Genomic DNA, 26,430 nt, shown 5'->3' on the forward strand with positions numbered 1-26,430 from the left:
ACCAACTAGCCAAACAGACTGCACCGTGATGGTCATGTGGGAGGGAATAACGATGGCTTTCTCAATGAATAATTCAAAAAGCTGGTGGGTTTGCTGCTGTGTGTGTTCAGTAAGGGATTGAGGTGTGTCCTCTTCTTCACACACACTGCAGTAAACCCAGGGTGGCTCAGTATGGCTCAACTTTATGGAGGCTGAAGAAATTTGTCTTGTCACCCAAAATCCTGACAAACTTTTACAGATACACAATCGAGAGCATCCTGTCGGGCTGTATCACCCCCTGGTACAGAAACTGCACCGCTCGCATCCGCAGGTCTCTCCAGAGGGTGGTGCGGTCTGCCCAACGCATCACCGGGGGCAAACTACCTGCCCTCCAGGACACCTACAGCACTCAATATCACAGGAAGGCCAACAAAAATTATCCAGTACATTAACCACTCGAGCCACGGCCTGTTCACCCCGCTATCATCCAGATGGCGTGATCAGTACAGGTGCATCAAAGCTGGGACCGAGAGACTGAAAAACAGCTTCTATCTTAAGGCCATCAGACTGTTAAATAGTCATCACTAGCCGTCTTACGCAACCCTGCACCTTAGAGGGTGCTGCCCTATATACATAGACTTGGAATCACTGGCCACTTTAATCATGTTTAAATAATGTTCACATACTGCTTTACTCATCTCATATGTATATACTGTATTCTATTCCACTGTATTTTAGTCAATGCCACTCCGACATAGCTCAATCTAATATTTATTTATTTCTTAATTCCATTATTTTACTTTTAGATTTGTTTGTATTGTTGAGAATCGTTGTTAGATACCACTACCGTTTTTAGATACCACCGCACTGTTAGATACTACTGCAATGTTGGAGCTAGGAACACAAGTGTTCCGCTACATCCGCAATAACATCTGCTAAATATGTGTATCAGACCAATACAATTTGATTTGATTTGGTTTGTAGGTCAGGATGGAAAAATCCTTCTGCTGCGACAATTCCTCATATTAGCTCTCTACACAGACACCAGCCGCTTGTATTTTGCTGAAACGCGGCCTAGAGGTACTCTGAGGTAATTTTCCACCCGACCAATTACCCTGATCCCACAGCTTTTGATATCTTTCAGAGCTTTTCATGTATTCATCGGCAAATTTGCCAATACACATGTGTTTAGTGAAGGTGCTCTCGTTTGAATGCGACCTGCTTACTGAACGCTTTGAAGGTCTCTCAGTTACCTGCTGTTATCATAATGTATTCAGTTCAGTGGTCTGCAACTCATACTTCAACAGCAGAGGTCCGTCTAACAAAAGTGCCTATAAATACAAGGTCAGTTTCACCTTCAGCATTACCTTGGTCTTGACACTGTTTGGCTCACACTCTTATGCCTTACTGCAGAGCTGGAATTGGTGTGCGTCAGGAGTATGGCTTTCCATTTTAGGATATTCATTCGACGTAAACAAAGTATGCAGTATACAGGAGTGCAAAACAGGTAAATAAGAGGGCAGAGTGATACCAACCTGTGTGTCCATATTTATTGGTTGCTCATGTTTGATTCATTTACATAATTGAATTCAGCAAGTTGTTTTTAAGGACATTTAAACATTAAACACTCTTCCCAACACGTCCGCTTTGAATAATCTGTGATTTGACAAGACTTCTAATTTGAGTTTCTCTCTTATCTGTTCCTATATGTACACCACCGTTCAAAAGTTTGGGGTCACTTAGAAATGTCCTTGTTTTTGAAGGAAAAGCAAATTTTTTGTCCATTAAAATAACATAAAATTGATCCAAAATACATTGTTAATGTTGTAAATGACTATTGTAGCTGGAAACAGCAGATTGTTTTTATGGAATATCTACATAGGCGTACAGAGGCCCATTATCAGCAACCATCACTCCTGTGTTCCAATGGCACGTTGTGTTAGCTAATCCAAGTTCCTCTGTCCAGTGTCTGTGTTCTTTTGCCCATCTTAATCTTTTATTTTTATTGTCCAGTCTGATATATGGCTTTTTCTTTGCAACTCTGCCTAGAAGGCCAGCATCCCGGAGTTGCCTTTTCATGTTGACGTTGAGACTGGTGTTTTGCGGGTACTATTTAATGAAGCTGACAGTTGAGGACTTGTGAGGCGTCTGTTTCTCAAACTAGACACTCTAATGTACTTGTTCTCTTGCTCAGTTGTGCACCGGGGCCTCCCACTCCTCGTTCTATTCTGGTTAGAGACAGTTTGCGCTGTTCTGTGAAGGAAGTAATACACAGCATTGTACGAGATCTTCAGTTTCTTGGCAATTTCTCGCATGGAATAGTCTTCATTTCTCAGAACAAGAATAGACTGACGAGTTTCAGAAGAAAGTGCTTCTTTAATCAGCACAACAGTTTTAGCTGTGCTAACATAATTTCAAATGGGTTTTCTAATGATCAATTAGCCTTTTAAAATGCTAAACTTGGATTAGCTAACACAACGTGCCATTGGAACACAGGAGTGATGGTTGCTGATAATGGGCCTCTGTACGCCTATGTAGATATTCCATTAAAAATCTGCTGTTTCCAGCTACAATAGTCATTTACAGCATTAACAATGGCTACACTGTATTTCGGATCAATTTGATGTTATTTTAATGGACAAAAAATGTGCTTTTCTTTCAAAAACAAGGACATTTCTAAGTGACCCCAAACTTTTGAACGGTAGTGTATATACAATCAAATTGACACGGAAACATGAAACCAAAGGATTAACTCAAAGCAATAATATGCATTCAATTCATGAACAATTATTAACTGTCATAAGAAGTCGTTACTGTACCTTCAAGCCATGGATGAAGTAAAGCATGATACAATAAAGACGTTGTTTTGTCAAAGGGGGGCTTTGGTTGAAATGGCAAGTCTGCATACATGAAAATAGTTCGAAGAATATTACAAATGCTAAATATATTCAATTCTCAAACACGTGTTCAACCCTCAAAAGGCTGCTGCTGTTGTTGCATCATCTTTCTGTAACGTAGGATGATCTGAATAGTACACAGGACAAACGAGTCACGGATGCCTTAAAATACTGATGAACATCACACAAAAACATGAAATACTTTAAACCAGGGGGAAACACATAGACAGCAGCATCCGATCAATGAGGCTTCAGATAACAATACCCTTGTTCAGCTATCGGGTTATTGCAACGCCTCTCACACATCACTACCTAACGGCCACTACAGACAGACTGGGTAACACTGACAAGCTGTTACGGCGCCCTCACTTCACCAAAGAAACCAAAGAGGTTCCTGGGTCTGCAGCAGCTGAGTCCCTCAGTCATCGAGCTGGAGATGATATTGCCTGGACCATGTGATCACTGGGTATTAGGACTGTCGATCTGTCTGGCCTAGTTCTGGGCAGCCAGGCAGCCACGCCAGAGTGAATCCATGTTAGTGACATAGCAGGAAGGCAGCACTGTGTCAGGGCTCAGAGGCTCCAGAGCTGAACACTGCCTCGAGCTTCACCGCCATGCAGGGGAGAAACAAAGGAGCGAGCAACGGAAGATCACACAGTGACATAAACTGACTGTATCCCTGCAGCCATCACAAAAGCTTGATATCATATATAAGTAAGTATACATTATACTGTATCTTAACTTCCAGCATCCTAAAATAAGATATGAGGAAAATAATATCTATATCTTTTAAATAGTGTATCTAAATTGGTTTTCAAGTAGGTATGTGCTGTAGTGGGCAACATCTCTCCTATTGAAACAGATCGCTTCAAGATAATCCTTGAATAGAACACATTTTTGGAATCACATGACACAGCCACAACACCGTTACCTCTTCTGAGCTGAACCAATAGCTGATACTAAATCATTTCAATATATGAGACATTTGTCATGTTTTCATGGTTACTGGCAGTTAACCCACTGATCCCGGTAGGCCTTCATTGTGAATAAGAATTTGTTCTTAACTGACTTGCCTAGTTAAATAAAGGTTAAATGTAAAAAATAAAAATAAAACATTATTAGAACATATCCCGAGCTGCACTTGCCGGTTTGGAAATGTTAAATACTGTACCAAAAGCCCCCAGCTTCCAATCCCCTTTAAGCGTGATTTCCCATCAACTTCCGGTGGTACCACTTTTATCACAAAATATTTCACGAGAAGCACATACAGAATATTAACAGCAGTCTTTACATGTTTTCTTGTCACAACGACTCCACCATCCTCCTAGTGTTTAGATCAGAAGTGTATTTACAGTTTTGAATTGGCACATTTGGACCTCCACCATTAGCTTCTCTTCCCTTTTTGTTTTTAGAAATATCTCCCAAAATGCCAGCTTTGCCCGTCATTATGATGCTAGAAGAGGTTCTCCTCGTGCTCCAATCTCTTCCCTCGCATCGTTATGTCTCTGTGTTCTTTTTGTTTGTTTGAGGGAGCATGGGAATTCTCTCCCCTCTGTCTGTCTTTTTGTCTGAGGGCGATGTTTCTTGGTCTGCTTGTGTTGTCGAGCCGTACTTTAGTCCAGCGAGAGCAGCGGCTGCATGTTCTCCTCCTCGCTCTTCACTTTTTCTGTCCGTTTAAGCACTCCGGGCTCCACCACCGACTGGGACCTGTGGATATGAATAAAAGATGACTGGCATCAGAGAGGCCTGTGTTCATTGAAGCACTATCACTGAGGACTTCTCACCTAGTACAAAGGAATGGGATGCAAAGGTGCGAGCACCAGAGAACCCTTGCATCCTGCAGAGCAGGTAGCACACAAAGGAATCTTACAAGGTCATAGACGATTGGTTTCATAAATGCATCCCAAAATCCCCCCAGCATAAATTCTTTTAGGAGGCCTCGGGTCACGTGCAATACCCAAAAACACAAAAACGCACACACACATGCACGTGCAAACGAAACATCAAACATTCTCTTCCCCTAGAAATGTTGTTGTCTTGTATAGTACATGAGCCCGAAAAGGTCATTTGATCACAAAATGTCACCCTCAGACACTGCTCGAACCTATTTCGGATGTATTTCTCCAATAGAAACCTAAGCTGCTTTTGGGGGAACCGGAGTGATCATTCGTCATGCGGAAGTCTGGTACAGGTTGGTCTCCTGTGTCTGCCGTGACGGACAAACATTCATAGGACTGATGAGGATTACTAAGAAAACAACCAGAGCTTCAATCACCTGTGGCAAAAAAAAAACACCCACAAACAAAATAAAAGAGATGATTGTACAGTATTTCCACAGGGGCTGAAATGGCCTTTGGAATAGTAACTAGTAGGATCCTGTCAGCCTCAGTGAGCTTAACATTTAGAAGTTCATAAAGCTACTGCTGCTGCTAGCAGGGACCTATGTAATTACTGCAGCAGTGAACAGTGACGTAAAACAGATCTGCCTTGGAGTCAGTCCACCACTCACACACACACATCACAGTCATACAGTTCAGTATGGCTGTGTCATTATGGGGTGGCCATGATACAGCGGCTCATCATTCAGAGCATATGGTTCTCCAACAGTGACTCATAGACAATTTTGCTATTTTTTAAATCAAGTAATGGATAAGGCAATGTTGGTGTATATATCGCAGCGTAAAGTGGGGAGCTGAAAGCCCCGATTAAAATAAGTCCCTTCAGATCATATGGCTGCAGGTGATTTACAGCATTACGTTCACCATATATCAGGCCTCTGACCAAGATGCTATGATACACCAATCAAATGCTTCTGTCACAGATACAGGCCAGATCAGGGTAAAAGAGGGCTTAGGTAACAATAGGAATAAAGACATTATTAAATGCTTTTATGTCCTTAATGAATCAATGAAAATCCCATACAGTACCTTATCTCTCATTGCTTTGACTGCTGCGTCAGTGTATTGTCTTGGTAAGCAGAAATGTCATTGACAGTACATTTCACTGATAAAAATCTGCTGAACCAAAACATTTTTTTTTTTACAAAGGATAATGTGCTGTGCATGGGGGAAGAGCATGTACTTTCTCTCCTTCAGTCACACACACACACACACACACACACACACACCACACACACACACACACACACACACACACACACACACACACACACACACACACAAGAAAAAAAGGGGAAAAGGACATTGGATAGCCTAATATTCTCAAGGCAAGAAGGCCTTCATGACAATGTCATATGTCTATACAGGTTCAGTCAGAGGGTTGTGTGTGGCAGCAGGAGTGGAACTGAGCTTATTGCCGAAGGTAAAACTCCATCACTTCTGTTCATGCTCCAGAAGGTAGCTAGCGCGGTAGCTAGCACACTCCATTGAGTGCAGATCAGAGCATCATTTTCATCCATTTTGCCTAATGCTCATTTCATGAGCCAGTAAGTGGGTAGAGACAGCCCTGAAGAAACTCACCTGAGACAAGGGACTGTCACAAAGGCAAACTAATGTCACCATGCCTAACTTATTATTTCTATAAAACATACAAAACTATCTGCCATGGAGGATTTCAGAAACTAAACCACTCACCTGAACGAAACACTGAGAACAATTTCTCTGAATAGGTTTCGCATTTTGAATAGTGAATACATATTATAATATCCAAGTATACCATTTCCTATGCTTATGTCTAAGAGCTACCCCCCTGAATAATGTTGGTGAGAGGCCTTTAGCACACAACACACAAACCAGAATAAAGATATCTGTGCTCTTTACTCCCGTGTTGTGCAATTTAATGAAGGATTACTCCAACTGTAGAAAATCAATAATGTGTTTTCCATGTATCTTATAGGTCTAGGAATCCCTAGTTATGTCCAATTTCTGCCCTATTTCTGTGGTTATTACATGAGCCATATACAGTACTTTATGATACACCTGGAAGAAAACGCATCAGCTATGACATATCTGACAGACTAACACGTCCGTTTCTTAGAAGACACCTCTACTTTTATCTCATATGAAGACACAACACACAATCTATCACACTGACACACACGAATAACATGAGTCTAGACGGACCTCTTCATGGCTCTGGGAGACAGGTCTTTCTCCAGGTCTTTGACAGACAGGGTGTAGGACTCGGGGCAGTACTCTGTCTCCTCGTCATAGGCATGCTCCAGAAGGGTGCGGGCCCAGGTGCCCATGTCGTAGGGGGGCATCATCCCACCCAGCTCAGAGGGCAGGATCTCAGGGTGCATGAGCTGGTGAAGGCTGTTCAAGTTGTTCCCATGCATGAAGATCTGGAGAGGGATGGACATAACAACAACACAACATTGACACAGATAGATAAATGAGCATATACAGTCTAACAGCATGCAAAAGTCTACAGTATGTTAGAGAGGATAGGTTCGCTATTGTGAAAAGCTGACCTGAACACTGTTTATATGACCACGGCTATTCAGAAGGCTATCATAAATGACGCTGAACACATTGAACCTACATTCATTGGTTATACTGTACAGCAACACAGTTGACCCGGTGGTCTCTGTCGAAAAGATTTTTCGTTATGTTCCCTCAACAACAAACTCTCCTCCTACCCGTTTTCTCGTCTTGTCCTTCAGAAAGGGGCGTATGACGGTGTAAAGGGCGTGGATGTACCACGGCTGGTTCACAAAATGGATTCCTCCGAACCTGGCAGGGAAGCTGTCCTGTGGGCAACAAAGAACACAAATACACTCACTATTCTGCCTGTTGGTATGGTTACTAACTTAATTTTGATTTGTTAATTTTATTCTATTCAAATCACAGTATGTCAGAGGAGAGTATGTTTTAATGAGAGTGGATTTGAACATTGTTATGTAGAATGTATATTGAACATCATTAAGTTATTTTTCCATTCCCTTTTCCATCATCTTGACGGGTTTGCATATTGGGATTATGTTAATGTTGCTCATCGAAAATCACCCAGTCCATTTATTTTACTAGCTACTGTATATTGAATTAACATTGAATTGTTCAGTGCTGTTGTCTTCTGGCCAATGTTGCATTGCCATGCAGGTTGGAGACTGGCAGCCAGGGAATTTCTCATAGGTTGGACACTATTCTCATAATGGTCTAATCTCTATGTCATAATGTGGACCCAGGGAGTATGCTGAGATTATATCCTGATATAACAGGGTTGGCTGGCGAGCACCATAACTGGATCTCTGGGGAAACATTTATGTAAATGAGTAATCTGATGATTTAGGGGATTGTCTGTGAGGTGGACACAGGAGGAACACCCAGAGTACACCATGTAACCTAGTGACACAGCCCGGGGGAAACTCTGGCCACACAGGGCCCGCTGGAGCGGGAAATCACCTGGAAAGCTCAAAATACACAATAGTCTCACATAACATTTAACGAGTTGCTAATGGCTCAGTTTCATATGTAAGTGTGGTTTCCATTTGTTCTGAAGACTTTACTGAGGTTTAAGACTGGTGTAATGGTGACCGGTATCATTCTAATTAGCTAATGAAGGTAGTGAATGATGGTGTCGCTAGCTTACTGCAGTTCTCCCTCTTAAATCTGTCCATTATTCATCCATATTCATCAGGCTCGACATTTAAGATCACAGACATGACTGTCATAATGGAGTTTTCCCCTCCCACGCTGTTAATTCTTCATTAACGCAAGCCGTGCTCTACCTTTCTACCGAGCAGAATGTACACCTCCACTGACTAAGCCCGGCAATCAACTCATATCGCAATACAGATACAGGGGATACTAATTCTTTCTATCACACTTTCAGACAACAAGTTGAAGTGCCAGAGGGTGTTCTTGTCGTGGGAGATAGATCTTGCCTCTTGGCTATGCATATGGATTTTTAGAAAGTTTGCAGATAAGCAGATGGCTGTTCTTTTTTAAAACAGGACAGTAACGGCTTCATGTGCACATGTAGTCCTGGAAGCCCAAACAGAAGGATCCTTACACCTTAATCCTTTTACACACAGGTACTGTGATCACAGGGATCAGGGTGTTAAGAGTCCATTGTTTGTTCAGGATACTCGTCATCGCCTTCAGTGTGGCTAGCATGTGTCTGAGAGAGAAAAGAGTCATGTACTTTGATGGCAAAGATGACAGAACTGAGCTTTAAGGCCTCTTTCTGTCTCAGAAATGGACAGCCTCTGTCGCCACGGTGATGCTGAACAGCTGGGTTAGTGTCCCTTGGCCTGGCTGCAAGGACACCGGGCGGTCCAGAGTCTGGCACCAGCGGAGCCGCTCACAGTTTTCTGGCACAAGATCTGACACCAACGAACAGAGACAGCTGACAGTGGACAGGAATAGGGCAGAGGTCCGAGTCGCCTCACCCGACCAAATCTCCCAGGCTGCCACAGCCTGGAGTATGTTCCTGAGAGCAGCATCAGCCTGCCTAATATTCGTCCCTCCTGCTTTGTGATCCATCCGACAGCTTTGACTAGGATGAAGGCGCCATCTGCATTATACATGAAACACAAATCAGAATACATGATGGAGGCTCTGTCTTCCTCTGGTTGTTGGTAGTGGAAGTGGATTGATCTGTACCCCTAGTGTGATGTTGGGGGAATGAGAAAGGGGGAAGGGAAGAGGGAAGGGGGAAGGGGGAAGAATAGAAACCACCTCCGCCCTCATTTATTTATTTATTCAAACTACAAGATACTTCTGCTGCTGCTTAATTTGGGGAGGACAACCTCCAAAATTGTGAGAGCATGAAGCCCAACTGTGATCATGTGTTCATGTTCCGTGCTGTTGGCTTCAGATGTTTGGATGTCATCTGCTTTTTTTAGCTGATCCGTTTCAAGTGACATTAGCCACCTAAGATGGATGTCCGCATACGCGGGAATCTAATTGGCATAATAAAATAATCCCCATAACATCCATCAGTTTAAGCTAGAGATATCTGCATTGGATGCGTCGCAATCCACCACATCTGCCGACGTGGCACTTCCGCATCTGCGGTGAAAGGTGACAGAGCTAGAGCGGTGTTTGTCAGACTATGAGAGGTCCCGAAAATCGGTCTTCTCACAAAATTGTCTGGAGCATCTGAACGGTTTGGCCTATAAAACTATTATGGCCCCTCGAAGAAAGACGAGACTCTCACAAACACGTACAGTACCAGTCGAAAGTTTGGACACACCTACTCATTCAAGGGTTTTTCTTTATTTTTACTATTTTCTACATTGTAGAATAATAGTGAAGACAACAAAACTATGAAATAACACATATGGAATCAAGTAGTAACCAAAAAAGTGTTAACCTCTCTGGGCTAGGCGGGACGAATTCGTCCCACCTACGCAACAGCCAGTCTAATCCAGTGGCGCGATTTTCAAATACCTTAAAAATCCTATTACTTCAATTTCTCAAACATATGACTATTTTACAGCTATTTAAAGACAAGACTCTCGTTAATCTAACCACACTGTCCGATTTCAAAAAGGCTTTACAACGAAAGCAAAACATTAGATTATGTCAGCAGAGTACCAAGCCAGAAATAATCAGACACCCATTTTTCAAGCTAGCATATAATGTCACAAAAACCCAGAAGACAGCTAAATGCAGCACTAACCTTTGATGATCTTCATCAGATGACAACCCTAGGACATTATGTTATACAATACATGCATGTTTTGTTCAATCAAGTTCATATTTATATCAAAAACCAGCTTTTTACATTAGCATGTGACGTTCAGAACTAGCATACCCCCCGCAAACTTCCGGCGAATTCACTAACAATTTACTAAATTACTCACGATAAACGTTCACAAAAAGCATAACAATTATTTTAAGAATTATAGATACAGAACTCCTCTATGCACTCGATATGTCCGATTTTAAAATAGCTTTTTGGTGAAAGCACATTTTGCAATATTCTAAGTACATAGCCCAGCCATCACGGGCTAGCTATTTAGACACCCGGCAAGTTTAGCACTCACCAATATCAGATTTACTATTACAAAAGTTTGATTACCTTTTGTTGTCTTCGTCAGAATGCACTCCCAGGACTGCTACTTCAATAACAAATGTTGGTTTGGTCCAAAATAATCCATCGTTATATCCGAATAGCGGCGTTTTGTTCGTGCGTTCCAGAAACTATCCGAAATGGTAAATCAGGGTTGTGCGCATGGCGCAATTCGTGACAAAAAAAATCTAAATATTCCATTAACGTACTTCGAAGCATGTCAACCGCTGTTTAAAATCCATTTTTATGCCATTTTTCTCGTAAAAAAGCGATAATATTCCGACCGGGAATGTCCATTTAGCTAAACAGAGGAAAGAAAACAAAGCTTCGGTCGACGCGGGCACGAGCCTGAGTCTCACAGTACTGTAACCAGCCACTACCCAAACGCGCTACTTTTTTTCAGCCAGAGCCTGCAAAGCCACGATTCAGCATTTTGCCGCCTTCTGAGAGCCTATGGCAGCCGTAGGAAGTGTCACGGTACAGCTAAGATCCTCACTCTTCAATAAACAGAGACAAGAAGAACGACACCTTGTCAGACAGGCCACTTCCTGCATGAAATCTTCTCAGGTTTTTGCCTGCCATATGAGTTCTGTTATACTCACAGACACCATTCAAACAGTTTTAGAAACTTTAGGGTGTTTTCTATCCAAAGCCAATAATTATATGCATATTCTAGTTACTGGGCAGGAGTAGTAACCAGATTAAATCGGGTATGTTTTTTATCCAGCCGTGTCAGTACTGCCCCCTAGCCCTAACAGGTTAAGTGCAGTCGCAAAAACCATTAAGCGATATGATGAAACTGGCTCTCATGAGGACTACCACAGAAAAAGAAGACCCAGAGTTACCTCTGCTGCAGAGGATACGTTCATTAAAGTTACCAGCCTCAGAAATTGTAGCCCCAAAAAATGCTTCACGGAGTTCAAGTAACAGACACATCTCAACATCAACTGTTCAGAGGAGACTGCGTGAATCAGGCCTTCATGGTTGAATTGCAGCAAAGAAACCACTACAAAAGGACACCAATAAGAAGAAGAGACTTGATTGGGCCAAGAAACATGAGCAATGGACATTAGACCGGTGGAAGTCTGTACTTTGGTCTGATGAGTACAAATTTTAGATTTTTGGTTCCAACCGCCGTGTCTTTGTGAGACACAGAGTAGGTGAATGGATGTTCTCTACATGTATGGTTCCCACCGTAAAGCATGGAGGAGGTGTGATGATGTAGCGGTGCTTTGCAGATGACACTGTTAGTTATTTATTTAGAATGCAAGACACATTTAACCCACATGGCTACCACAGCATTCTGCAGCTGTACGCCATCCCATCTGGTTTACGCTTAGTGGGACTATCAATTGTTTTCAACAGGACAATGACACAACACACCTCCAGGCTGTGTAAGGGCTATTTGACCAAGAGGAGAGTGATGGAGTGCTGCATCAGATGACCTGGCCTTCACAATCACCCGACCTCAATCTAATTGAGATGGTTTGGGATGAGTTGGACCGCAGAGTGAAGGAAAAGCAACCAACAAGTGCTCAGCATATGTGGGAACTTCTTCAAGACTATTGGAAAAGCATTCCAGGTGAAGCTGGTTGAGAGAATGCCAATAGTGTGCAAAGCTGTCATCAAGGTAAAGGGTGGCTGCTTTGAAGAATCTCAAATATAAAATACACTACCGTTCAAAAGTTTGGGGTCACTTAGAAATGTCCTTGTTTTCCATGAAAACATACATGAATTGGGTTGCAAAATGAATAGGAAATATAGTCAAGACGTTGACAAGGTTATAAATAATTACTTTTAATTGAAATAATAATTGTGTCCTTCAAACTTTGCTTTCTTCAAAGAATCCTCAATTTGCAGCAATTACAGCCTTGCAGACCTTTGGCATTCTAGTTGTCAATTTGTTGAGGTAATCTGAAGAGATTTCACCCCATGCTTCCTGAAGAACCTCCCACAAATTGAATTGGCTTGATGGGCACTTCTTACGTACCATACGGTCAAGCTGCTCCCACAACAGCTCCATAGTGTTGAGATCTAGTGACTGTGCTGGCCACTCCATTATAGACAGAATACCAGCTGACTGCTTCTTCCCTAAATAGTTCTTGCATAGTTTGGAGCTGTGCTTTGGGTCATTGTCCTGTTGCAGGAGGAAATTGGCTCCAATTAAGCTCCATCCACAGGGTATGACATGGTGTTGCAAAATGGAGTGACAGCCTTCCTTCTTCAAGATCCCTTTTACTTTGTACAAATCTCCCACTTTACCACCACCAAAGCACCCCCAGACCATCACATTGCCTCCACCATGCTTGACAGATGGTGTCAAGCACTCCTCCAGCATCTTTTCATTTTTTCTGCGTCTCACGAATGTTCTTCTTTGTGATTCGAACACCTCAAACTTAGATTTGTCTGTCCATAACACTTTATTCCAATCTTCCTCTGTGCAGTGTCTGTGTTATTTTGCCAATCATAATATCTTCTTTATATTGGCCAGTCTGAGATATGGCTTTTTCTTGCAACTCTGCCTAGAAGGTCAACATCCAGGAGGCGCCTCTTCATTGTTGACGTTGAGACTGGTGTTTGCGGGTACTATTTAATGAAGCTGCCAGTTGAGGACTTGTGAGGCGTCTGTTTCTCAAACTAGAGACTCTAATGTACTTGTCCTCTTGCTCAGCTGAGCAACTCCTCTTTCTATCCTGGTTAGAGTCAGTTTGCGCTGTACTGTGAAGGGAGTAGTATACAGCTTTGTATAAGATCTTTAGTTTCTAGACAATTTCTCGCATGGAATAGCCTTCATTTCTTATAACAAGAATAGACTGACGAGTTTCAGAAGAAAGGTCTTTGTTTCTGGCCATTTTGAGCCTGTAATTGAACCCACAAATGCTGATGCTCCAGATACTCAACTAGTCTAAAGAAGGCCAGTTTTATTGCTTTTTTAATTAGAACAACAGTTTTCAGCTGTGCTAACATAATTGCAAAAGGGTTTTCTAATGATCAATTAGCCTTTTAAAATTATAAACTTGGATTAGCTAACACAACATGCTATTGGAACACAGAAGTGATGGTTGCTGTTAATGGGCATCTGTAAGCCTATGTAGATATTACATAAAAAATCAATAGTCATTTACAACATTAACAATGTCTACACCGTATTTCTGATCAATTTGATGTTATTTTAATGGACAGAAACAAGGACATATCTAAGTGACCCCAAATTTTTGAACGGTAGTGTATATTTATCACTTCATTGGTTACTACATGATTCCATATGTGTTATTTCATATCTGTTGTTCCATGTAGTGAATCTGTTATTCAGTGCGATTGTATGGGCTAATAGCAGTAAGGTCAAAAATCATTTTTCATCAAATAACTTCTTTTGTTATTTTTTTTTATACTTCAAGGGGTCTTAAAATTCTTAATCAAATAGCTAAATGATCCTTTGATCTCTTAGTGGCTGTGATGTCACAGCTTAGCCTCCTGATGTCCTTTTGTTGGATATCTAGAAGTTTCCTGATGTTACATCGCAGATTTTCCCAAGCAACTTAAGCTAGAGACTAGAGCTGAGGTTCAAGGGGAGTCCATCTGGCATCGACTGCTGATGGGACATTCCCTTGCATTGCAAAGAGCCATTTATGGCAATAGAAGCCTATAAAGCCAAGCTGTCAAACTCATCAGTGAACACTGATGAACACATACTGGCAAAATCCCAGAATGATGAGCTTACAAACTGTCACGTCCTGACCATGGTAAGCTGTTATTTTCTATGGTAGAGTAGGTCAGGGCGTGACAGGGGGGTTTATTCTATGTTTTCTATTTCTATGTTGTTATGTTCTAGTTTTTGTATTTCTATGTTGGTTTGTTTGGGATGATCTCCAATTAGAGGCAGCTGGTCCTCATTGTCTCTAATTGGAGATCATACTTAAGTAGGGGTTTTTTCCACCTGGGTTAGTGGGAGATTATTTTTGAGTAGTGTTTGTTTCACCTGTGTCACGGTTTGTTATTTTGTTTATTCAGTTTATTTATGTATTGCATAGTTTCACAGATTAAATAAGATGTGGAACGACACACACGCTGCACTTTGGTCCGCTCATTCCTACGACAACCGTGACACAAACTGTGTTGTTCCACAAGGAGTCAACGGTATACACTGATGACATGTTATTTGTCTACCAAAACCTGCTGATTAGCCGATTGCAACAGTGACTATCATTTGATCTTGGCAGAGCCCCACCTGTTTTGAGCCCCCCAAAAAACAAGATGTACATGCTAAAAACGCCACTGATAGCCTATAATATGTAAATCATATTTGATTTTTCAATCTGGGCTTCTTCCGCTACTGTTGATGTTGAACATTATGGCATGCGGCTCTCATGTCTCCCCGTTCTTTTTTTAGAAGCTGATGAGCCCATCTTTTCCTGGCTTGACGAGCTCTCTAAATTCTGCTCTGCTCCTGTCAGGAGTCATTGATAAAGGATGAGTGAACTCATCCTGCGGTGAAAATGAAAAAAATAAAACGTACATATAGCAGAGCCCTTTTTAAAAAGGAAACGTAGCCTGAAGTGAAGATGCTACTTTGTTATATCTCTTTACCGGAATCAAACCTCTTCATGTGCACTAGTTTAAAAGCAGATTACAGTAAGCAGCAGCATTATCCTCGGGGAAGGCTTTTGATTGAGAGCCACGTTAAAGTACATTTAAAATGACAAAACCATTGCACATTCTCTGCTTTCTTTGAAGAGATACACCCTGGAATTAACACATTTAGTCATGGTAATAGAGAGGAGAAAGGAGAGACACAGTCACAAATGATAGGTCACGTCAATAGCAGGAGACACTTTATCTGCACCAGCCAGATACGGCCTGCTTTACTTAGCAGTGCGAGTGAGGGATGAAGCTCCACTCATTGGCTAGTCCAATCCTGTTGCAGACCAGACCGGCACAGTTCTGCTGCAGGAGAAACAACAACACAACTCCAGAGTGAATCGGAATCTGAGGCAAGCAGAATAACAATTCGTATATTCCTCTGCCCCTCGTTCCCAGGTATGTGTGCTGCTGTTTCCTCAGCCAGCCGAGAGTATCCTGGATGGGGCTGTGGAATAGGAGCCAGTGGAGCTGAACATCCAGATGGGAGATTCACAGTCAGACAGCCAGATGGAGGGAGTACTTTGTTTGGACTTGTTACGTGTGTAATGCACTGTTGATCACAGCATTGAATAATCCCTGACCTCTCATGAGGAAAGGTTCCCTTCTTCTGAATCACACTAAATGTGTTAACGGAGTGAATCTGTGAATATTATACAGACTTCTTGCCCTCGATAAAAGTCCAGACTTGACAGAGGGAGGGTAAAATCCATTTTTGACAGCTTTTGGGTATACTTTGACTGTGGAGATAAACGCATAGGAAAGGCTCTAGTTCATGACTGGATTCCATACGACATAAATACAATAGAGCGAGATCCCTGCGTTATCGACAAGCTTGGAGAACCATGTTGAGCGGTTTACTGCTTTCAACTCATCCAGCCTGTGGGTGGGCTTAATAAAATATGCAGTCGATGGGATACAGTACATCAGAGCTCAGTGAGGTATTCATAGAATGGCATTAGGATCCGGTCAGTATTCTTCTGCTGGCCTTTTCACCACTTCAGTAGAAAAGGACGGACACTTTGTTTAACCCCTTCAAAGCTCAGTGGGTATTTCATCAATCTGTAATGACATTACTGGCTATGGATGAATCAAACCTTCATAGCTTCTATCCAAACAATACAGAATCACTGAGTTGGCTAAGGATACTGACCAATACAAAAACCTGTCTTCTTTCTTTTTCTCAGTGGATTGTAAGATGCATTTGTCTAGGAAAAGGTTTTTTTCTCCCTGAAGTACTACCTACACATAATGTGTACAGTAGCTACAGTATGTAGAAGAGCATTGATAGATGAGAGACTCTGACTGGACAGCTAATAGATATGCAATCCGAGGGATATGGATGTTAGATAACAAGGGGAAAAGACACATACAGAGATAACATCTTTTTGTCAATCGAACAAGTCGCAAGGGCATTCAAAGATTAGGCAAAACCCAAGTTAAATCCCAGCAACAACAAAAACAATCGAATAAACCTAGTGGTCAAAATAGTCCATCAAATTATCCAGCACTTTCATTCTCAAGCATAAAGCCATAAAACCTATTTATACTACATCACTTCACAAAAGTACTTTCCTAATCCCAAGCCTCAGACAGAACAGCGTATAATGTCGGGCCTCAATGCACAAAACACGCTTGTCTGCTGCTACTGAAACAAGTCTATTAGCCATATGCAGAAAAATAACACATTTGGGAAATTCATCTTTCTACGTATTTGAAAAAAAATGTCAGTGCAGTATGAATACTTTATAGAGTGCTAATAAACTGAGCTCTGAAGATAGCTCCAAGCATGAACATCTCGCAGTTCCAATTATTTCACTGACAATGTCCTACTATCATTATTAAAAGTAATGAGAATTTGGCCACATTAAATCTTGTTGCACAAGAGCTTTTGAAAAATGTGTTGCCCTCATATATAATTAAAACTGATGGATTGAGCCTGGCTAAATGGGAATAAACTGTCACCTTTTAAGATGTGAATTAGCACCATTGCACCATGTTACATAATTATGGAGAAACAGGCCAAATCGACAGAGGGACTGACTACAACCCTACATCTGCAGAATTAGGTTAAAGGCTCAGTGCAATCAAAAACTTGATTTCCCTGTGTTTTATATATATTTGCACACTATGCGGTTTGAATAATACTGTGACATTGTGAAAATGATCGTCATTTTAGTGTAAGAGCTGTTTGAAAAGAATGCCTGAAATTACAGCCTGTTTTGGTGGGATTGAGTTTTGGCCTGACTGGTGACATCACCAGGTGGTAAATTAGTTAATAGACCAATCAGAAAGACAGTTCCAAACCTCTCTGCCAATAACAGCTAGTTTTCCATTTTCCCCTCCACCCTCCCAGACAGAAATGGCTATTTGCTAAGAAGCAATTTTTTCTTCTCTTTTTGACCTTTTTAATTTAACTCAATCACACTAAGTTACTTAATTGTTACCCAGAGATGATTTGATATTGAGATATAAAAAAAAAACAGCTGCATTGGACCTTTAATGTAAATAGGTTGAAAAATAGATTCATCCCCCACTCTGTCTAAAACCCACAGAAACAATGTACACATCATCACCCACACTGAGGGAGAATGGCAGAAGTGTTTTTCTCTCATCTAGCAGCACAGCCCATCTGGAGAGTACATAGCATGGCGGATGGACAGGTTGCCAAGGAAACTCATTGTGGGGTGGGATGGGGAGGACTGGTCTGTTGTGATTGGCTGCTGAACACAAGTTATTTCTCTAGACTGATAGGGACAAAAGGCATCGGTAAGACAGAGAGAGAGGGAGCAAAAGGAAACATCAGAGGCTCTAAGATAACAAAGTATAGCTTGGGGAAACCAAGGCCAACATGATGTGTTCTACTCATTCCAAGCATTTGTTTTTCTTGGAATTGATTTGCCAAGAATGTCTGCGCACTGAACAAGTATTCATTTCTTTTGCCTCTTTTGCCAATACACAATGAAATCTCTACTGGAGTTTGTGCTCTGTGTATTAGCCATTCCAACAACAATAGATGTGACTGTCAGTTCGGGAATAAGGAACTCAATTACCACACAGTTAAAATATCCTTATGGGCTATCTTCAGCTTTTCTTTGAATTTCCATTTTTCTGTTCAGCTTCAGAATCTTCCAAAAAAACTGCCAGCAGAGTGTTTTTCATTGTTGCCAGCGGTAGTGTTAAACGGTTTTCATTGTTGTCAGTAGTGTTGAAATTCTTCATGGTATTCTGAACACACCACCCACTGGCAATAACAAATGTACTGCCAGGAAATGATAAACAACCTGAACCAAGATCCTGAAGATCACACACGCACGCACACACGCACGCACACACGCACGCAAATACGCACACATAGCAACACACACGCACCCTGGTGGGCAGCGAACAGTGAGCTGCACCTGGCACAAGTACCAATGATATGTAAGATGGATAGATCATCAGCTACTACATGACCTTCACAACATAATATGAAGAAAAAAAAACATCTTGACATGTCTTGGTATTTTCAAAAATCAATAACCATACAGGCAACGAGTGTTAACCTCAGCTGAGAATGAAACCCTAATGTTGAAAGTGCTTCTGCCCTTACTGACAGGCATAGTGACACACATGAGACCCTTAATATCATTACAAAACCCACCAGGGGGCTGCAACACCCAGAGATACTCGCAGTGCTCAGTGTCAAGTGGGCTCACAGATAGGATGTCGCCACTATTGATTACAATAGGAGAAGCTTTTCTCTCTGGCGTTAGCATTATGAGAAGAGGGGTCACATATTGTGTCTGAGGTGGAAAATCCATAGTGGTATACCATACCATGTAATAATATCCTATATACCTTATGAAGTACCTACTATTGTAGAGCTGATGAACATATATGAAATACTGTAGATGAAGTATAAACTCGATCGAATGGAAACAGATTCAGTTGGGGTTTTTCAGTCTCCGACTCAGACAGGGAGGAAAATGTGGCTGATTCCATTAGTTATACAATGTTTCTGTGTGTTTTCTTTTGTTTTCCATTCAAGCGTGTTCCCGCATGATTTGGTAGTGGGCACATTGGGAGACTGAGATACCAATAGCAGTGATCAATTATTCACAGTCTATTCTGTGTCTGGAGAAGCAATGGAATGTGCAACGGCCTCGTCATGGTCCTCCATTGCTATTCAGTCAACAAACCTCTCTGATGATAACTGCCTATGCTCTACATGGTACATTATACACAGCTACACGGGCTACACAGCTAGCCTATCTAAACTTTTCATACACTGGAATTTGAATAATGGGTTACAAGAGGAATTGGCTGACATTCACAAGGACGTTCAGAGAAATGTCTGTATGCATTTGGTTATTAGGCTATAGGCTTAGGCTCCACATCATATTTATATTTTAGTTGGCCAGCTACCAAAGGATCCACTTGGCCAGAGAGCTTGTATTTTTCTCTTCCATTAGAAAGGATTGAACCGGGTCAAAGGAATGCTGTTCGAATTTGAGTCTCTATCACAGGCCTACAATAGAGCCAGCAATCAAAATATGAATATAATGATTTCTTTCTTACGCAAGTCTTTGATTGTAAAGTCGTTTCTGAGAGTACAGAAGAGTGATTATTGAGTGGAAAGTGCTTTTACATTCAAAGAGTTTGTCGCATAACCAAGAGAACGATGAGATAGTTGATCAGAAACAGTTTCTGGTGAAGATTCCCGAGACGTGTCCACCTTCTCCAGTAGGTACACAGGACCATGTGTGGTAAGCGGGTTGAAATGGACCCTGTCTCTAATGTCCAACGCATATAAACTAGCAACAGTAGTGCTATACTTCCGTAAGAACAACGGAGATCTGCACTTCATAAATGCAGCACCTGACAAGTGTCTGGTGTATTCAAAATCCCAAGAGGACAAGATCCCTGTGGCAGGCTTGACTAAGATGATTAAATGTAGCAAACCCATGTAAATTAGGAGTGATCTGGGTAATCTCAGTAAATGGAGACAAGTGTCAAAAGTAGCTAAGAACTTAATCTGAGTCATGTGGAGCCCAGCCAAGAGAAGGGTTAGAAAAATGTTGAGACTGTTACCTGTAGACCTTCTATGGCCAGTCTCAGCATACTCGGTGTTAGTTTGGAGGCTTGCTTGAATGTGAAGTTGCTCCAGTCGATGATCAGGACAAATCCATTCACCTGTAACTCTGGATCTTCTATCATGGACTCCAGCGACAACAGAATAGCTCGCAGTATGTCCACAAATGTATACCTATAGATGTGAGAAAAAGCATTAAGGGACTTTTCTAAGTAGCCTAGATTACAAACATAAGACAAAGTGGTCATTAAGTGATTATTGTGTAATTATTACGTAATAACAAATGTACCAAATAATCTTAGTACTGTAATTCCAGTTAAAATTAAATGTAACCAGCATACCCTTGTTTGGCATTATATACAGAAAGTGACTCTTTACCATTTTCATTCAGGAGAGTAATACAGAGAATCAGATTGGAGAGACAATTTGACTTGTGTGAGTGCGGTTATTGATTAAGTTAATGGCCATTCCTGATGGTATTTTGCTTGTTCATCACATCCTGCTATTGCATGAGGTCTGAAAAGGCTGTTTTAAATGACTCATGTAATTGTCATTGTGACTATGGAGATCACATGAGTGGGCCCCTAAAGTCAAATCTCTGCAATAAAGTAATTTGACTGTATCTGATTTAGTCCTTAAATTCAACATTCACTAGTGGGGTGATGATATAATTTCTACTGGCCTGTGCAGCCTAAACTTTTCTCATTGCCTGGCCTGGCCTACATCCATGATACTGACAGGGATTGCCTTTGGGTTCATAGTTCAGTTTGTGGGGATTATGTTTCAGTTATGTTCATAAGACTAGGCTCTAACAAAGCCAATAACACAGATTTGTGAAAAATAAATAGAGGGTCGACAGCAAGCAAACTGTCAAGTGGTGTAAGAGTAGTTCTGAAAAGACAGCTCCCTAATATCAGACGGACATTACCTGCTCTGGTCCCAGTTAGCAGCGAAGAGAATCAGTATTTTCCTGCCATATCTGTCCAAGTTGGTCAACACCCCCGGAAATCCGTCTTTGAGAGCTTGCTTGATGCCCGGATCGGTTGCTTTGAGGTTTTTGAACATATCCAGATTTTGCTGACGATACTCAAAATACTGGGCCAAGAGGCGGAACGCCTCGAAATGGTTAAATTTCCGAGCTCTGAGAAAGCGTAGGATGAAAGCATCGTCTGTCCTAAGAAAGCCAATGTCTGGGCGCGTGATAATCATGTCCCTCACCTCCTGAATGTCCTGATGTGCAGTGTCGGGGTTCTCCTTTAGCTCCACCTTGGCTTTCTCCAGTGTTTCTGGGGACAAGCCGGATTGTAAGTGAGTCATCGTTCTGGCTTCAACGTCCACGGACAATATTGAATGGTAGGTAAAATGTTCCTGTAGATAGAGCCAAAGTCGTCAACAATGAATGCGTCACGTACAGGCCTTTTGAACCTTCTAAATCAGGACCCTAAAATTATAGCCTGACTTCAAATATCGTCCTGCTTCCCTGAGTATGATAGAAGGTGCAAGCAACATAGGCAGTATTCACTTTTTGGACAGCTCCATTAGGTTACCACCTGTACCGTACATTTGACTTCTGTTTCCAAGTTTCTTTTCATACGTCGACATTTATATCTCTCAGTTCAGTCACAATACTGGCTGTGGCTGACTTCCCAAATGGGTCTAAATATGTTGCTGGCTATGTTGAAAGCCTAAACACACAACTGTAAGACAGCGATTATCGTCCATCCCCACCCAAAATACCAATATTACAATTACCATAAAAGCATTACACTATCCAAGCGGGCAGGCAATGCGGCACCCTGCAGCAACTCTTGTCATAACTCTCCTTACCGAAAGCATTTCAATTCAAAATCAGAGAGATGCTGTCACCGACTGCTAGAAATTACAGTCGAAGAATCAAGGCGACATATTCCGTCGACATCCTCACTCCATCCAGCCTGCAGTCTATTTCCATTCTGTGTGTTTGGTACCAAATTGTTTGGATGTTGGACCAACTTCATGTCCCGTTGTTCTGAGCGCCGTGCTGCTCCGGTTCTGTGGTGGAGGCTTTACGTCAAGTGCTACTGTTGCCGTTTAGTTGCTGTTGAAAGTGACTAAAACCATCGCTCCGGTGACACAGTCAGTCTGACCGTCATCACATGGTGGAGGGGGGAGAATCACCCACTCTCCTCTCTCTATTCATCGCACCCAAACACCTGCTCACTGGCTGCTACCAGACCGCATATGGGCTCCTCACTCTGATTTTACATCCGAATTGATGTTGATTTCTACTCTATCCTCGTCTCAATCTGTCTCTCATCATTTTGTGTGGCGTGCATTATTCATTTTATTTTAGGCTGTTCTGGTGCTGTCGCTTATGAAATACATTTTTGAAACGACCGCCAACCTATGCAGTCCCATCATGTTGATGTCATTTAGCATTTGCATTGGGGGGCAATTCTGCATTAGGCTATACATTTTCTTATGGCTATGGCCTACAATTAGAACGGAAAAATAAGTGTCCTCATGACTTATTGGTTAATTGTCTTTCTCTTTACATGTTCCCTCAACTAACGCGAATTCAACGTGAAATCAACGAAAAGTTGGGTGAAAAAATACAAAATTCTCACATTGATGACTTTTTCCCACGTTGTTTCATTATTGTTATACTTCAAAATGCATACAACGTTGCTACAAATAGACGACACAATTGGTTTGATAGATCTATTTAACTGATTGCAGGAACATCCCGACATGGCCTTTGTTTCAATAAGGTAAATGAATTGTCTTGTGGTGCCCGCTGAAGTGAATATACCAACCTGTCCGGTCCAGCATTTGTTGCGTTTGTTGCTCTCTCCCCCTGGACCAAAAAAAATTGATCACAAGATATGCTACACGTTTGCCCACATTCTGCCAAGCTCTGAGAGCGAAAATCAACGGTGAACACTGATGTGGAAGACTTGGCATGCGCACAGGTGCACACACACACACACACACACACACACACACACACACACACACACACAGGGACCCCGTGGCTTAGTGGCCAGAGGTCCAGTCGATGTGATTTTTTTAGCTAACATCCGGCATCATGGCTGCTGATTTGAGCCCTTACAATGATGCGTAAACCTCCCACTGGGCACAGACGTCATTTCAACGTCTATTCCACGTTCAACGAGGTTTCCAGTGAGCTCCGTGTGTAGGCCTGTAGGCTATTCTAATTGCCAACCTGGAGAATAATCATAGGTCCTGCATGTTGTTTGAACAAACGTTCTCCTATTCACGAAAACTGGAACCAATTATGCATTGTACCTTGTGTATTTTCTTCGGATTCAGTCACACATTCTGCAAAGCTTGTGTGAGGTTTATTAATTGGTTATTTCGTTTAGTGAATCACAGTGTTGGTTAGCAATCGGGTATGCGGGACGGTCACTCAGTTGCTCCCAAGCTCGAGCCGCCACTGGTGACTAAGTGGCGGGAGATAAGGCGCAGCGCGTGGATCATAATGTCATGTAGCGTGAGGGGCCAGAGAGAGCAGGGGGACTGACTGACTGACAGCTGAGCACCGTGAAAGGGAGGAAAAACAGACTCCCGCGGGAGGTGGAAATGGGCAGCCGATAATTGCATTCTGTTCTGACGGGTGTGTGGAGGAAATCAAATGAATGGACGGACCTGCATAGGAAATGACCTTTGTTGCGAAGGTGCAGCTGTCATTTTGAGGAGCTCGCTCACGCACTGTGAAAATGTCATTTGATCTTTCGACGGTTGATTCCATGATTAGAAAATGGGTAGCCTAAGATGACGTTAAACTCAGTTTGCAGTATTTGTATTGGTGCATGGCATTCAGAATGACATTAGGCTATGCTTGAATAAAATTACCCCCATCCCCCCCCAAAAAAATATTTGTCTTGAGCAGTTCTCAGTTAAAACAAGTTAGATATTTACAAAATTCTTAATGGGGAAGAAGACACATATTACAGAGCGTGATCGCAAAGGTGTCATTAAATTAGTCACCACGGCGACCGAACTCTTGTGCTGCCCATGGCGGTTTCAGCACCATGTGAGCGGACAGCGCCTTTGTTGACTCAGCACTAGCGCTGCCGCGTATTTGGAAACTACTGGTTTCACTGGTATAAATGAGGGCGATGTAAGATAACTCATACATTATTTTAGATGTTTACATTGGGGTGTAGATGTAAAGATCAAAACATCCCAACTATACAGTAGTGAGACGAAACAGGCTACTTACTAAACAGCACAGCACCATTAGGCCTGAACACAGTCAGATTTTGACAATGGACGCTCTTTGGCATGCTGTGAACTCTCCATACCTAAATGTAAGTGTGAGTGAAGCAAACCACCCCTGCATGGCAAGATGCCACGAGTTGCAAACTAGCCTATTTTGTGAACTACACGATTTAAACAAATAAATAGTGTAAGGCTATTCACCTCGAATATCAAGTGGTGGCGTGATTCAATTTTACATCTGAATGCAAAGACAGTGCTCTCAGTTTGAGGTGTGATTTTTCTACAGTCAAGCTAACGAATTACATAAATTCCTCATAGGCCCGGGGCTTCAGCCTCTGACCTTGGCTGGTCCACAAGCGTGTTTGTGTGAAAACCACTGGTCTGGTGTTGCTTCAATATTAGACCGGGTGAGCGCCCATCAAGGCAATGCCCAGGAGCTTATCTCAATAGCCAGATGTTAGAGAGAAAACTATCTCTGAACAAGTTATGGGAGCACGTAGCCTGTTGAGGCTTCAACTGAAAATGGAGCAAATTACCAGAAGTGCCGTTTAAAGAATCTCGATAATTGTCATGAATTATTTTCTTTAAAACATTTTTTTCTTCTTCTTAGCCTTCCAGTTCCCTGTTCCAGCAAGCTCGGAGAAATGGGTGAGTGGGTTCAACATGGCTGGATCCCAGTGCCGAGTAGGCCGGATGTGTTCGCTCGTCCAGACAGACAGTGATTCAGATGGCACTTAATGGACTCGTGTTGTTGGTTTATCGGAGGCTTGCCCAGGGGCGTCGCTAATATGGTCGTTGCGTGTGCACTAATGTTCAGATGGAGCAATATGCTTGAACTGCTGTATAAGTCATGATAAATTACACGCCATATGGCGAGCCGGCCCGTGGTTTAGGACGGACCCAATCTCACTATTTTACATCTGGTCAAACGCAGCCTTCACGGTGTTATCAGTGGCGACAGGTTCAATTAATAATCTGGGAATTGAGGGATTTTGTCATAACTGGGCTCAGGTCCAATAATGGGCTCAATAATGTTATGTTCACTGATTATGTTACAACTTATAGGCCTAAAAATCTGTTTGTACACCATGGTTATCTCTGTGGAACATTATGATTACATTTTTTTAGGTTATATGTCAATATATCTACATTTATCTCAGAATCACGTATGCTATTGTTAGGAAGGTGCTCTTTCAATGAAGCACACACACACACACACGCACGCACGCACGCACGCACACACACACAGACACACACACACACACACACACACACACACACACACACACCACACACACACACACACACACACACACTAGGTTGGAGAGGCTGGAGCAGAGGGCTGCCGCAGTGCAGAGCCCAATGAGCAGATTAGAGGGGTTAAAATCCTTGCTGGAGGGAACATCGCCATTAGGTATGATATGAGGAATGACATTCAATTCCATCAAGCTATACACATACCATCCTGACATTGTTATTCTTATAATTGATTTAAAATGTCAGTCTGGTCACATCACACATTTCCAACAGCAAATTATGTAATTAAGTAAAAAGCACACCACCACCATATAAACAGATTACCCATGCACTCCACAATCAGTGCAACGTTTTGGCAGGATTTTCTTCAGAAGGATGCAA

The 26,430-nt window shown here is 42.1% G+C and overlaps 1 protein-coding gene across 1 annotated transcript; it reads right to left on the reverse strand.

Annotated features, from left to right (window-relative positions):
• Positions 1-1,507: 1,507 nt before the first annotated feature.
• LOC106607772 (clavesin-2) lies at positions 1,508-22,833 on the reverse strand. The gene is made up of 5 exons (XM_082976850.1): positions 21,497-22,833; positions 20,568-20,742; positions 7,477-7,587; positions 6,959-7,179; positions 1,508-4,583 (listed from the first exon to the last, which is right to left on the reverse strand). The coding sequence occupies exons 1-5, from the start codon at positions 21,883-21,885 to the stop codon at positions 4,490-4,492; spliced, it is 990 nt and encodes a 329-aa protein (XP_082832976.1). The 5' UTR covers positions 21,886-22,833; the 3' UTR covers positions 1,508-4,489.
• Positions 22,834-26,430: the final 3,597 nt, after the last annotated feature.

The sequence above is a fragment of the Salmo salar genome, chromosome 06 (assembly GCF_965601325.2).
Source record: "Salmo salar chromosome 06, fSalSal1, whole genome shotgun sequence".
Lineage (NCBI taxonomy): Eukaryota > Metazoa > Chordata > Actinopteri > Salmoniformes > Salmonidae > Salmo > Salmo salar.

Bases quoted from the DNA above. Each gene is read 5' to 3' on its own strand.
- LOC106607772 (XM_082976850.1), bottom strand. From the start codon at position 21,885: ATGACTCACTTACAATCCGGCTTGTCCCCAGAAACACTGGAGAAAGCC. The intron at 20,743-21,496 runs GTAATGTCCGTC...TCACATCTATAG, and splicing joins GCTAACTGGGACCAGAGCAG to GTATACATTTGTGGACATAC. The intron at 4,584-6,958 runs GTCCGTCTAGAC...TCATATCCACAG, and splicing joins TCTCCCAGAGCCATGAAGAG to GTCCCAGTCGGTGGTGGAGC.